Source organism: Anolis sagrei, chromosome 2 (assembly GCF_037176765.1).
Source record: "Anolis sagrei isolate rAnoSag1 chromosome 2, rAnoSag1.mat, whole genome shotgun sequence".
NCBI lineage: Eukaryota > Metazoa > Chordata > Lepidosauria > Squamata > Dactyloidae > Anolis > Anolis sagrei.
The window spans coordinates 195,771,866-195,784,907 of record NC_090022.1 but is presented as its reverse complement, the minus strand read 5'-3'; the positions used below and the strand labels follow the sequence as shown (position 1 = coordinate 195,784,907).

At 40.5% G+C, this 13,042-nt stretch overlaps 1 protein-coding gene across 1 annotated transcript in view; it reads right to left on the bottom strand.

The window, feature by feature from the left end:
* The window catches only part of LOC132767569 (ephrin type-B receptor 5), a 197,302-nt gene that overhangs the window by 112,128 nt on the left and 72,132 nt on the right, over window positions 1-13,042 (bottom strand). Inside the window, exons 4-5 of the mRNA XM_060762677.2 lie at window positions 10,803-10,870; window positions 5,380-6,076 (exon numbers count right to left, since the gene is read on the bottom strand). Coding sequence (XP_060618660.2) covers window positions 5,380-6,076; window positions 10,803-10,870 — 765 coding nt within the window. The remainder of the gene's footprint in view (window positions 1-5,379; window positions 6,077-10,802; window positions 10,871-13,042) is intronic.

The following is a 13,042-nucleotide window of genomic DNA, read 5'->3' as shown; positions in this document are numbered from 1 at the left end:
TAAATATGGTTTTCTGTTGGCAAGCAGATGGCCACTACTGGATGGTACATGTTCTGTATCAGAAACTAGCGCTGATGTGGTCTATCTAATGGAATTTTCTTAATCAGCACTCCAAATAACCAAACCAAATCTAAAGTTGACCAAAATCTGATTCGTAACCCTTTTGGTACTAACGTTGGAGAGTGGTCCCTGATCAAAGTGGTGCCTGGACAAGTGGTCCCTGGTCAAAAAAGGTTGGAACCACTGACCTACAACCTCATCAGACAGGCCAAATTGCCCATCATATGCTGGTTCCTCTTCACTTTTGCCATGGAGCTCACCAGCTCCCATCCCATGACGTACATCTACTTCCATGTCAAGGGTGACGAGAGACTGGTATACACTACCACCACGACACCATGGGAGGCTTCTTGTGTTGCATTGGCAACAATAAGGGGAAGCTGGACGGAAGATGCCTCCCCATGGGATGGGGAAGGCGGACAATGTGAGGCAAGGGGCAACGGGGTCCTTACACTCCATGCCAGTCCCCTTTATGTAACGTGAAAAGGTCCTTATGGTGTTTAGCCGAATAATCTGTGTGCTGCTGGTAGTCTTCACAAAATCAGGATTGCTTACAACAATAACGTTACATTCTCATGCATACGTCTAGAAACTTTAATTAAAAAATTAATCCCCAAAAAACTAGGTTGACTTATCCATGAGTCATTGTGAGTGCTGTATCTTGACTCATAAAAAGGAACTAGCCCCTTCTCTGAACAGAGGAGCAAAAGACAAGAGATTAGTCCATCCTAGGAAAATCTAAAATAAGTACCAACTTCCTCTGCTCTCTCTTCCATCGTGTTGCTCTTGGCCTTTTTGAATGTCTAGCTCTCTCCTAGCTCTCTTTGTCTAATTCTTTTAGCATTTTATTATTTTTTCTTTTATTATGATTTTCTTATTTTCATTTCATTACTATATTATTATTAAGTATTTTATTTGATATTATTGTTGTGTTTTATATGTACTTTTACTTTATTGTAATTTGTTTGGGCCTGGCCTCATGTTAGCCACCCTGAGTCCCTTCGGGGAGATGGTAGCAGGTTATAAATAAAGTTGTTGTTGTTGTTGTTGTTGTTGTTAGGCTAGGAAATGACAGTGTGGCCAGGAGCAACGGACCCTATGAGATAACATTGATATTTTCCCCTCTCTGTGGAATGGCCCAACTTATCCATGAGTCATATCAACATCCATATTTTCTGTCCCCAAAACCTGCCCTTGGCTTATACATAAGATTGACTAATACATGAGTATATGCAGTAAAAATCATTAACAATAAAAAAAAAACTCCTAGGAGGTTTTAAAGTGACCTCATGAAAAAGTCTTAATGATTTTGTTACACCATCTTAATCAAAATTCATTTAAGAAAAGCAGATTATTCATATTAAAATAGATTTAAAAAGACAAAAGAAATATAGTGCATTATAATTTAAGAAAGAAAAGTCATGCTGGGTGGGATGATTAAGGGCTTAACAACATGTTATTAGTTTTCCATAAAAGACAAGAACTTCACGACTAAAGGCTTTCTGCAGAATGGAAGCTACCACTAGGGATACGCAAGCCATTATATTTTATAAATTCCCACAAGTAAGGTAATACCTTTGTAACACTAATAAGCAAATGTAGTTTTTGCAATACAGCTTTGAAAGCACTGCTGCATATCTCATATACCCCATTTCACTGAATCTAGGGCACACCTTTTCCTCTTTAAGGGGATTTAAAAATGGAATATGTTCTTTATCCACCATTTGCCTGCCACATTCTCCACCTTGAAGACAAACACTGAACTTAGGTAACACAACACTTTGGTAATATAATAATTATTACTAAGCATACTGCACAGATTATTATCCATAATTGTGCATGTGTGTGATATGATATTCTATTGTGATTTGTTTGCTTTGACCTGTTGTTAATCTTCTCCAGCCAACTGCCTCTCAGGAAGATCTTCAGTAGAACCTCACAACATATGGCCCAAAATACAAAAAAAAAAAAAATCCCAACAAAAACAAACAAAAAAACCCTGCTTATTTTTTCAATGAGATTTCTGGATGGGGACAAGAAAACCTGTGAATATTCCTTATACTCCTCTTAGAAGCAGTAGATACACCGTATTACTGCCTGCAAACTAATTTGTTTAGGACCCAGGCAGAGTGGTTTTGCCTTTGCATTCAGATGACCCCATCATGCTAGCATTTATTGGCTTATTTCATCACAGCTTTAGTTTTACCAGCTGGAAATCAATTTCTGGCCAGATATTCCAGCCCATTATGCCCCACATGGACATCCAAAGGGGGAGGGGGATGTAGTGTGTGGCTAATATTAATGCAAGACACAATATTAATGTGTGATTACCATAAATACAACCCCAAAGCAACACTGCTTTTGATTTGTATTCCTGTACAAGTTTTCTAAAAAATAAGGGGCCGCTATTAGCCCCAGCTTCTGCCAATGTAGCAGTATGAAAACATGCAAATGTGAGTAGATCAATAGATACCACCTCGGTGGGAAGGTAAACAGTGCTCCATGCTGTCAGGCCAGCCACATGACCTAGGAGGTTTCTACGGACAATGCAGAAATGGAGATGAGCACCACCCCACCAAAACCAGAAGACAAAGCTTTTACCTTATCTATGTTTCTAGGCATTGAATGTTTGCTTTGCGTTATGTATACTGAAATCCACCCTGATTCTTCTTGGGAAAATAGGGCAGAAGACAAATAAACTATTGTAGTATTATTATTATAGAGAGGATTTTAATGCAGGAAACATTCAAATCACGACACCCAAGGCTTTACACTCATGGCATGGCGAGCTCTCTTGTCTCAAGTTAGAACATTCCCAGCACTTCCATAAAGACAGGAAAGTCTCCCAAGAAGTTTACACCTCAAACAGGAAGCCTTCCAGCTAAATGGCGAGACAGAGATGTGACCGGACATTCTTGACATGATTAAGGTTTAAAAGCTGCTGACAACCTACATCCATATATTTCCAAGGTTCTTCCCACAGATAAACATGCAAGTTATAAACAAGGTAGGTTCTACAGGTTTGTTCTTAGGTTGAATGTATATGTAAGTCGGAACAGGTACATTTTTTACGTGTAACTCAAGCCAAATAAAAGTATATATTAGCATTAGATAGCACAGGGAAAGGTTAACACCCCTGTGCTCTTTGTGTCCCCTGTTGAGAAGATTTCACCACACTTTCTATCCCTGTGAGAACTGGATTTTGAAAAAGGTAGCTTGTTGTGGAAACAAGGACTGGTGAGAAAGCTTCATTGGAGACATCTTTTCCACATCCTAACTCTTTTAGAAGTGAATTTCTCTTCCTAGGGGTAGATTTCTCTCACCCCTGTTCTTAACTATGAGTCGTTTCTAATTCAGATGTTTGAAACTCTGGGACTCTCTGTACTAAGGACCTCTGGGCCCCAATTTAGTGAGAATGCAAGACTATATGTTTGCAGGTCTCAGAGGTGCTTTCAAGACACAGAAGGAAATGTGGGTTAGTCTGCATGGATCCCTACCATAGGCATTTGGATTTACTGTCCCAGAAGAGATGCTAGTTTTCTGTCCTTTTGTCGTAGCCACCAAGGGAGTATTTTCAGCAGTTAAATGCCAGACTGCATTTTTTCACTTTTACCCAGTGTTTCTCACTCTCCTCAGTGACAGATGGTCAACTATCTCAGGGACTGAGAACATTTACCCCACTTTTTTCTAGATTTGGGTATAGCAGCTTATAGCTTTGGCATGCCTACACAGTTCTGTACAAGTTGCTTTAGCTTCTAGTAAGGACAGCAAAAACATGTCATGCAATATTTCTGGAAATTAAAATTAATTTCTAACCAATATGAAAACACCTGGTAAGAACAGGATAGCCTGGAGACATCTTTTCACACATACAACTAAAATCTGAAAATAAGAGCTGTCACACTGGGAGAGCAGGTGGCTGGTTCCATCACAACCAAGTCAGACGTCTGCAGTAGATCCAGCTACTGCAAATATGTTAACACCCACTTTTCTGAACTGGATCTACACTAAGGAGACAGATGGATGAAGTTTCTTTGCTCTATTAATTTGCCAGACTCTCCAGAAATCTCCTTCAGCCATCTCAAACACTGGCAAATTAAGGAGAGACAGGATAGAGTCTGAGATCATGTCTAATGACAAGGACCAGAAGGGCTGCGATAAACATTAGATTCTAATCAGAAAGGCTTCAGGGACACCCAAGGGCTCCACAGCCCTGGACTCTCTAACTAGTCAGAGGATATTTGCAGTAGGTCTCTGCCATGCAAAGAAAGCTTAGGAAAGTTCTACTTTTTTTGGATAGTCTTTTCATACACTGTTGAATTGTTATTCTCATAAATCCTAGCCAGGGTAGACAATTGTGAGTCTAGCAAGACTTGAAGGCTCGCACGTTCAATTAGAGATGGTAAGAATTATATTTATCTTGTTTTCTCATATTATATAAATTGTATGACAAATGAGAGTGCCGGTGGGATGATACCTGGAACAACACTGAGTATGACAACAGGAGGCCAAGGATGCCTTCTCCTAGTAAATTAACAAGTCAATCTGTGGTTACTTGGACACCTGAGAAACACCCCAGTAGATATCAAATACTACACTATCATCTTTTCCAAATACGTCTGGAAGTTAAAAAATAATAATACAAGCTTCCTGGTTGTTGTAAATTGATTGTAGAGTGCTGACTGTAAAACATATTTCAATGACTGTTATGTCATCACATCTTTCCATGACCCCAGTCAAATGCTAGCCAAAGAACTACAGGTTTAGAAATTGGGTGTGTTGGATGAACAGAGCAACAGAGATTAATTTGAAGATACATCATTCTTAGCAGCATATGTTAAACTGCATTTCTTCAACACAAACCTAAATACATAAGTAATTTTTAACTTTTCCCATCATGTATACTTTTTTTGGCTATTTTTGGATGAATACATTCTTCCCTCCTTTGAATTAACTTTTTCTCTTTTTCTCTGGCTACCCTTATTTTATTCTACTGGCTCATCACGCAAGCTGGGCAAATCCTCCCTGAAAAAAATGATTTGGTTGTATGCCAATAAAACTATACACCAGTCTTGTACATTGCCACTCACCTAGCACCTACCTCCTGCATAAGAAAGACAAATGCAAAAGAGACTAGAACAAAGTCAAGACAGAGCAGGTCCCATTCAGGAAATGGTTAATTATGTGCATGAGCTTTTACATGTATATATCAGGCTACATCAGCACACCTGCTGGAAACTACTGCCTTACATTAATAATTATGTCAAAAAGATTGATGTAGAAAAGCACCAGGGATGCTCTGAAACATCCTTTTCTCACCTTTGCAGATTTTCTCATCATCCGCAGGTTCATAGCCAGCACGGCAGGCACACCTCCCAATGGCCACCATCCACTCGCCTTCTCCATTGCAATGCAACCTCACTCCAGAGGAGCCCGTAGAGCTGGCTTCCTCTGCGTCTGGCACACATGTTCCTGGGGCCTCCACCAGTGAAGTCCTTTCACCTCCAGCAAAAGTCTCAGGGAAAGACGCAAAGCCTTTCACCACTGCGGGGCACTTGTAAAAGAAAACCTGAACGGCCACCAGGGACATGCAAGCCCCAGAGTCCTGGAAAGCCAAATAAAAACCTTTCTTGCTGAGTGGTCCAAAGCTCCGAACCTTCACATTCATCTTCACCACCTTCCCAGTACTGTCCACCTGGGAGAAGCTTTCATCAGCTGCAATTGTATCCACTTTGGACCATGGTCCCTCACGCCACTCCGGATGGTCATCGGTGGCCACATCTGTGTCTGACTCATGATAATAAAGGGTGAATGTTTCTTTACAGGAAGAGGCCACGGTCCTCATACTAGCGCAGTCACGTACAGAAAAGCGGAGGCGTATGTGAACTCGATGGGCTCCACGGCGCTCTATGAAGAGAGTACGTAACCAGTTGTTCTGTCCTGGTACAGCAACATTACACACCTCAAAGGTTCGGATCAGTTGTTTCCTGTCATCCAAGACACTCACTTCATCCCACTGTATGGAGGTGCAAGCAGGGAAGAGGGAAAGAGTTGGTAAAGAAATTGAAAACATGTTTCAGGAAAATAAAAAGCTACATTTGTCTGTATATCCAGAAATGTCTGTGCCAACTTGCAGGGCTTCAGACTGGATTCTTTTCCAGTTGAATCTGAAGATCTTACCAGTACTCGCTGATGAAATCCCAAGGAAATATTAGCCAGGCCCTACACAACTGAGTTTCTATATATGAAATGAACTCAGATGCATTCAGGATGTTATGGTGATTTTCAGCTCTAGTACACCTACCATACTCTTCCCTTGGGACAACCACATTGATTTGGAGGCAGGCTGCAAAATGGGAAGATGGGCCTTAGATAGACTACACCAAGAATTCAGAACTTCCGTTCCGCCATGTCTTTGATCAGCCAGGCCCCACATCACTCCCATTCTCCTAACACTTTGGAGTTCCTCTAAACCAGTGGTTCTTAACCTGTGGGTCCCCAGATGTTTTGGCCTTCAACTCACAGAAATCACAACAGCTGGTAAAGTGGCTGGGATTTCTGGGAGTTATAGGCCAAAACACCTGGGGATCCACAGGTTGAGAACCATTGCTCTAAACCAGGGTGGGCTGGTGAAGTCAGTGGGAACCATTGTTCTACAAAACATTCATCCCAGCATGACAAGAAATGATATCATGTTCTTTCTGATTTCTTTTTCAACTGATTTTTAGTTGACTGGGAAGAAGTCTGGTGGAAGGTGAGAGAGCAAAACTGCTACATATTGCAGTGGTTTTGTGCTGTTTTGAATTGTTTGTGACCAATTTGTAGACATGGTGGCATTAAGGATAAAAAGAGGCCGTTAAAAAGGGTTGTGTGTGCTTCTGGGCACCTCTCTTATCTGTGAAAAGTTTTGATACTTACACAGTTGACGCCATCATCTTTTGTACAATTTGCTTAGTTTTTCTACCAAGTTTGTCCACAAACTTACAAAATCTGACACAAAAATAAAAACTCACAAGAATCCAAGCCACTGTTTGCATGTAGCCTATTAAAGCATTGTTTTTAAGTGGGAGAGGGGTTCAGCTTCATTAACTGATACCAACCTCTGGAGAAAAAGATTAACAGTATACCAATAGACTTAGGATGCATTTACACAGTAGAATTACTGCATTGTGACAGCACTTTAACTGTCATGATACAATACTATGGAAGCTGTAATTTCATGATGCACCATCATTTCTTGGCACTGAAATGCTAAAGACCTTGGAAAACTACAACTCCCCTAACTCCATAGCATTGGGCCTTGGGACTTAAAGTGGTGTCAAGCTGTATTAATTCTGCTATGTCAGATGCATCTGCTATGTCAGATGCAAGACATCCCCTTAGATGGGACTTGAAGGAAATTTAAATGATTTTCCTCCAACCTGCCCCCACCAGACATTTCAGGGCAAAACTCACATCATCCTTGACTTCTAGTGGAAATACCTAGTGGGCGGCCTCCGTTTCTGGAAAAAAGAGAGGTTGCTAGTGTGATGGATTTTATATTTTGGATATCGACCACTTGGGCTCTGAAAGCTTTCTTTGCGATTTTTGAAAAGGTGGCAAAGTGTGAATGTAGGATCATTATTGGTAGCTCACAAGAGAGCTCTTGAAGCAATAAGTGGCCTCTCAACAATCTGGGCCTTCAGATTCACTGGGACCAACTCCAAACATACAAGGACTGATGGCAAAGCTAGTTCAGGGACCCGTTAGCTCCAGACCATGGCAAAGCAAGGCTGGAATTTCCAAAGGCAATGATATCTGTTCTAGTTAGCAGGCAGGCAAGAAGAAAGGAAGTGACCTACAACAGTTTATTATCACAATATGATCATAAGGTATGATGTCTTTGGTGAGAAATTCTGCTTTTTATCAGCAGTAGGTTGGACGGAATGCATCTCTCCAATATTTGCCACTTATACGCCATTGAAATTGAATTAAAGTTACTTTAAAAAACCAATCTGAACTGTATATGTGATTTTGACCTGAACATGAAAGCATTTTAAATCAGCACAGCTCAAAAAAGCGGAAGATCTGAGATTGCTTTGTACGTGAAGAAAGAAAAGTGTGGGTTGGAGGGGGTCATGAAATCCAATGTTTTTTTCCGAGAGATTGGTTATGCTCTTTACATGCAATATAACAATAAGAAAACTAGCCTCTGACTTTTGAGTTTTCTAAATTGTTATCACAAAAAAGCATAGATATGCATCTGTGAAAGTTTTCATTCTTCTAAAAGACCAGGATTTGGGGGATGGTGGAAATAGGTGACCTTCTCAAGCTTCCTCTGTTTAATGATTTGTCCATATATAATATGCTGTTTCAATACTGAAGTGTATATGTGTTCTTTGGTATGCAGTTCTTCCTAACTCTATGTTCTTGAGGTTGTGGGAGGGGCTGCAGACCATGTGGCCAGATCAGGGACTGTTTAGAGCACAGTTAAAGGATGACAGTTGAGGGATGGCCATTGAAGATTAAAAAGGAGAATTGTACAGAGCTGTATAGTGTTGAAAAGACTGATAAAGACTCAAAGTTAAAGCCACAAGTGGAAACATTTTAAAGTTTAAACTAACAAGAAATACATGAAGTTGTGAGTAACACAAACATGTTATTTTAAAGAAGTCTACATGATTTTTTTGTTCCCTAAGAGCATGAAATAGAAACAGGATATTTATGGGAGAGTAGATGTTTTTGAACACTAAGCAACACTTCTGAAGATATATAAGCACTGCGGTGGCGCTGAGCTGCTAAACTTGTTGACCAAAAGGTTGCAGGTTCAAATCCAGGGAACGGCATGAGCTCCCACTGTTAGCTCCAGCTTCTGCCAACCTAGCAGTTTGAAAATATGTCAATGTGAGTAGATCAATAGGTAACGTTCTGCCAGGAAGGTAATGGCGCTCCATGCAGTCATGCTGGCCACATGATCTTGAAGGTGTTTATGGACAACACCGGCTCTTTGGTTTAGAAATGGAGATGAGCACCAACCCCCAGAGTCGGACATGACTGGTCTTAAAGTCAGGGGAAAACCTTTACCTTTACCTATATGTATGCATTGGCACATTCTCTGTTCCTAATAGTTCAGAGTCGCCTGGGAATCTATCTAGCCCAGTTGTTCTCGACCTTTGATCCTCTAGGCGTTTTGGACTTCAACTCTCAGAAAGCTCAGCCAGCTTACCAGATATTAGGAATTGTGGGAGCCGACATCCAAAACACCTGGAGGACCAAAAGTTGGGAACCACTGGTCTAGCTGCAGCTGAAAACCAATTGCCAAGCATAAATATATTTAGATACCATTTCTTTTCTTAAAAGATATAAAGTTTATAGTTTTCCCAACTGGTCATAATCCAATAGGTTATGATCCTAACAGGTCTCAATCTTCCATGTGGTTATGTGATCAGTGATTATCCAATATCCAACAGGAGAGGGGTGGAGTTTTGTTTTTGACAGCTCACCACCACCACCCTCACCCTGTGCATTGGGTGTTGTGTGAAGAACGGCATTTTTCTACAAAAAAAAGTTACAAAAGTCACTAGGTTTTGTCTGTGAAACCTATCCTAAAATAGGATCAAATCTCTTGTAATCTCAAACAGCAAGATAAACATTTTGGAAGTAAGCAAAAATAAGTCAGGATTTACATTGCTACTGGCCAACTTTCATCATCTGGCTATTTTTAACCTTTGTTTATTGTGCAATCTCTTTCAGCAGTTCTTGCCCTCCCACTCCAAGCTAAGTGAGCACTCCAGACAAAGAACTGATTGTGAATTTTAAATGCTATTTAAGTGTATTTTTATATTTTAATCTGTATTTTAACCTAAATCCACACTGTATTATTTGGGTTTTTTTTAAAAAAATGTATTCGTTTTGTTTCAAATTGTATGATAGCCGTCTTGAGTCCTCATGGGGAGAAAGGCATGGGATAAACGAAGTATATAATAATAAATAATAATACTTATCTATAATGCCTCTATGAAGATCTGACCAGACATGATGTAACCCTAAAGCAGGGGTCCTCAAACCTTTTAAACAGAGGGCCAGGTCACAGTCCCTCAAAATCTTGGGAGGGCCAGATTATAATTTGAAAAAAATATACGAATGAATTCCTATGCACACTGCACATATCTTATTTTTAGTGCAAAAAAGACTTAAAAACAACATAATAATTAAGATGAAGAACAATTTTAACAAATATAAACTTATTAGTATTTAAATGGGAAGTGTGGGCCTGCTTTTGGCTAATGAGATAGGATTGTTGTTGTTGTTGTATGCTTTCAAGTCATTTCAGACTTAGGTTGACCCTGAGCAAGGGCCGGGTGAATGACCTTGGAGGGCCGTATCTAGCCCTCGGACCTTACTTTGAGTGCCCCTGCCCTAAAGGCTCAACAAGAGGAAGAGAACCAGACCAAAACCCCCTCTTCTTGGAGAATGAAACTGGAATAAGCAGCAGAACCAAAGTTACTTCTTACTAAGGCTCACTGAAATAAATAGCAGGCTGAAAGTGGCAACGTGCAACTCCACTATCACCTCCAATGTTTCCTTCCAATCTCGATGGAAGCAACAAGGGTTCCAATTGGCACGGTCTGGCTTGATTATGAGCACTGTTTATGGGAATTGTGTGTGTGTGGGGGGGGGGGGGTGAATAAAATGTAGCCAGGCTTCAACATTGGGGGATTTTCACGGGTAGTAGATAGTAGAGAAGGACGAAGAGCACTTACCCCATTAACTGGAGGGTTGGCCTTCCAGCCAATTTCAGAGGTCTCACTTGTTGTATCCAAAAGGATTTCTGTTTCAAGAAAAAAAAACCAACAGATGAAAACACGATATACCTTCATAGAGTAATTACTTTTTATTTAATATATAGAATCATAGAATCATAGAGTTGGAAGAGACCTCATGGGTCATCCAGTCCAACCCCCTGCCAAGAAGCAGGAAAACTGCATTCAAAGCAACCCCGACAGATGTCCATCCAGCCTCTGTATGTTTTCCTCAACTTTATGTCACTTCTTGTGACCAATGTGGCTGCAAGTGTCAAGTCCTACTGCCAGGAAAGGGGGGGGGGGGGGTTGTGATTGAATTCCCTAGCTTTGCAAGTGACTTCTTGCAAGTCCTAAGGCATGGTTTCAATTATGTGGTTTCATATGATGCATATAAATGTCTCATAGCATGGGCATGAGACATGTGCACTCTTTTTATTACTTGTCTAACTCCTACTTTCATATAAAACTTTGCTTGGAAAAAGCAGGTATTGCAGGTTTGCTCTCACAGCTAGAACATTGTTCTCACTGTGAATGAATGTGCCAACTGGTAACTAATCCTCGGGGTCAAGCTTCATACTTAGAGCCAACAACTGAATTCAGTCTGGAGATGTAAACCAGTCTGTGGGCTTAGCAAAGGTTTTTAAATCTCTAGTTCCAACAGTAGTATCAATCTGTATGAGAGGCCCACATCTACAATTAATGAAAATGAATCACTTCAACGATTAACTGCAGACATAGGGCCACTGATCTGGATCAGGCTCAATCTTTCTATTCATCAACTCAAGTATAAGGAGCCCCCAGTCATGCAATGGGTTAAACCCTTGTGCCAGCAGGACTGAAGACTGACAGGTCGGAGGTTCGAATCCGGGGAGTGCATGGATGAGCTCCCAAAGTTAGCTATGGTTCTCCATGCGGGGACACGAAAGAAGCCTCCCACAAGGATGGTGAAATAATAATTAAAAAAACATCCAGATGTCCCCTGGGCAATGTCCTTGCAGATGGCCAATTCTCTCACACCAGAAGCGACTTGCAGTTTCTCAAGCCGCTCCTGACATGAAAAAAAAAGTTCAAGCATAAATCAAAGATTTCTTGCAGCTATTTTTCAGTTTAAAAAGAGAGGAAAATATGTTTTTCTTGCATGTTTTTTGTTAAGTTACTATAATATTACTTTTAAAAAGAGGAAATGTCATTTTTAGCAGCAGCTTTGAAGCAACATGAGAAGATAAGCCAATGACTAGCTGATTACCATTTCATCAGATTCTGTAATCTCATCTAAGAGTAAGGATGCAAATTGTCACTTATTTCGTTCTTGCATATGGAAATGACTAATTTCAAGGGGATTTTCTTCACTAGGTGAGATTATAAAAAGATCAATTGGCACAAAAAAATTGCACAAATAATAACATTTTTTGGACAGAAAATGAAAAAAAATACAGTTTTCTGTGCAAAACTGTTTGGGCACAAAAGATATTGTAAAAAATTAATTTTTAGCCAAAAAAAATCCTGAATTATTTATTTTTTGAAAATCTATTGGTAGCTGACCATCTTCTCAACACGCCATCCAGTATTGAAAAGAAAATACACCTTTTCTATTGTAGAATACAGAGCTGGAAAAGACCCCCAAGGGCCATCCAGTCCAATCCCCTGCCATGCAGGAAGGCACAATCAAAGCACACCTGACAGACAGCCTCTGCAAAAAAGCCTCCGGAGAAGGAGACTCCACCACACACTGAGGCTGCCTATGCCACTCTTCAACAGCTCTTACTTTCAGGAAGCCCCTCTCAAAATGATGAGAGGAAGTGATGGGATCATTTCACGTTTCAATTTTGAGAGGTAATACAGAGGGAAATGGAAGCCCTTAAGTTGTGAGGTGGATGGGAATTTAATAGGAGTTACCCCATAATAAGAAATATTTGAACGGAGATGGCACTTGATGACAGACGCAGTCTGTCTCGGTTAAAACAACTGTGTTAATTTCCTATTAGCTACCAAGCCAGGCTCCGTGTCCTGTTATTAGCATTCAAAACCCTCCAGCAAATCCAACTCAAGGTAGTTGAAGAAAGAGCCTTGTTGACAGAGTTACAGCCTTTAGAAGGTCACCCTTTGATAACGAAGACAGAATGTCCCACTTACCTCTTGGGGAATGCTTCCCCCTATTTGGGCAAATGTGCCAACTTTGCTTTCACCCACAATTCAAA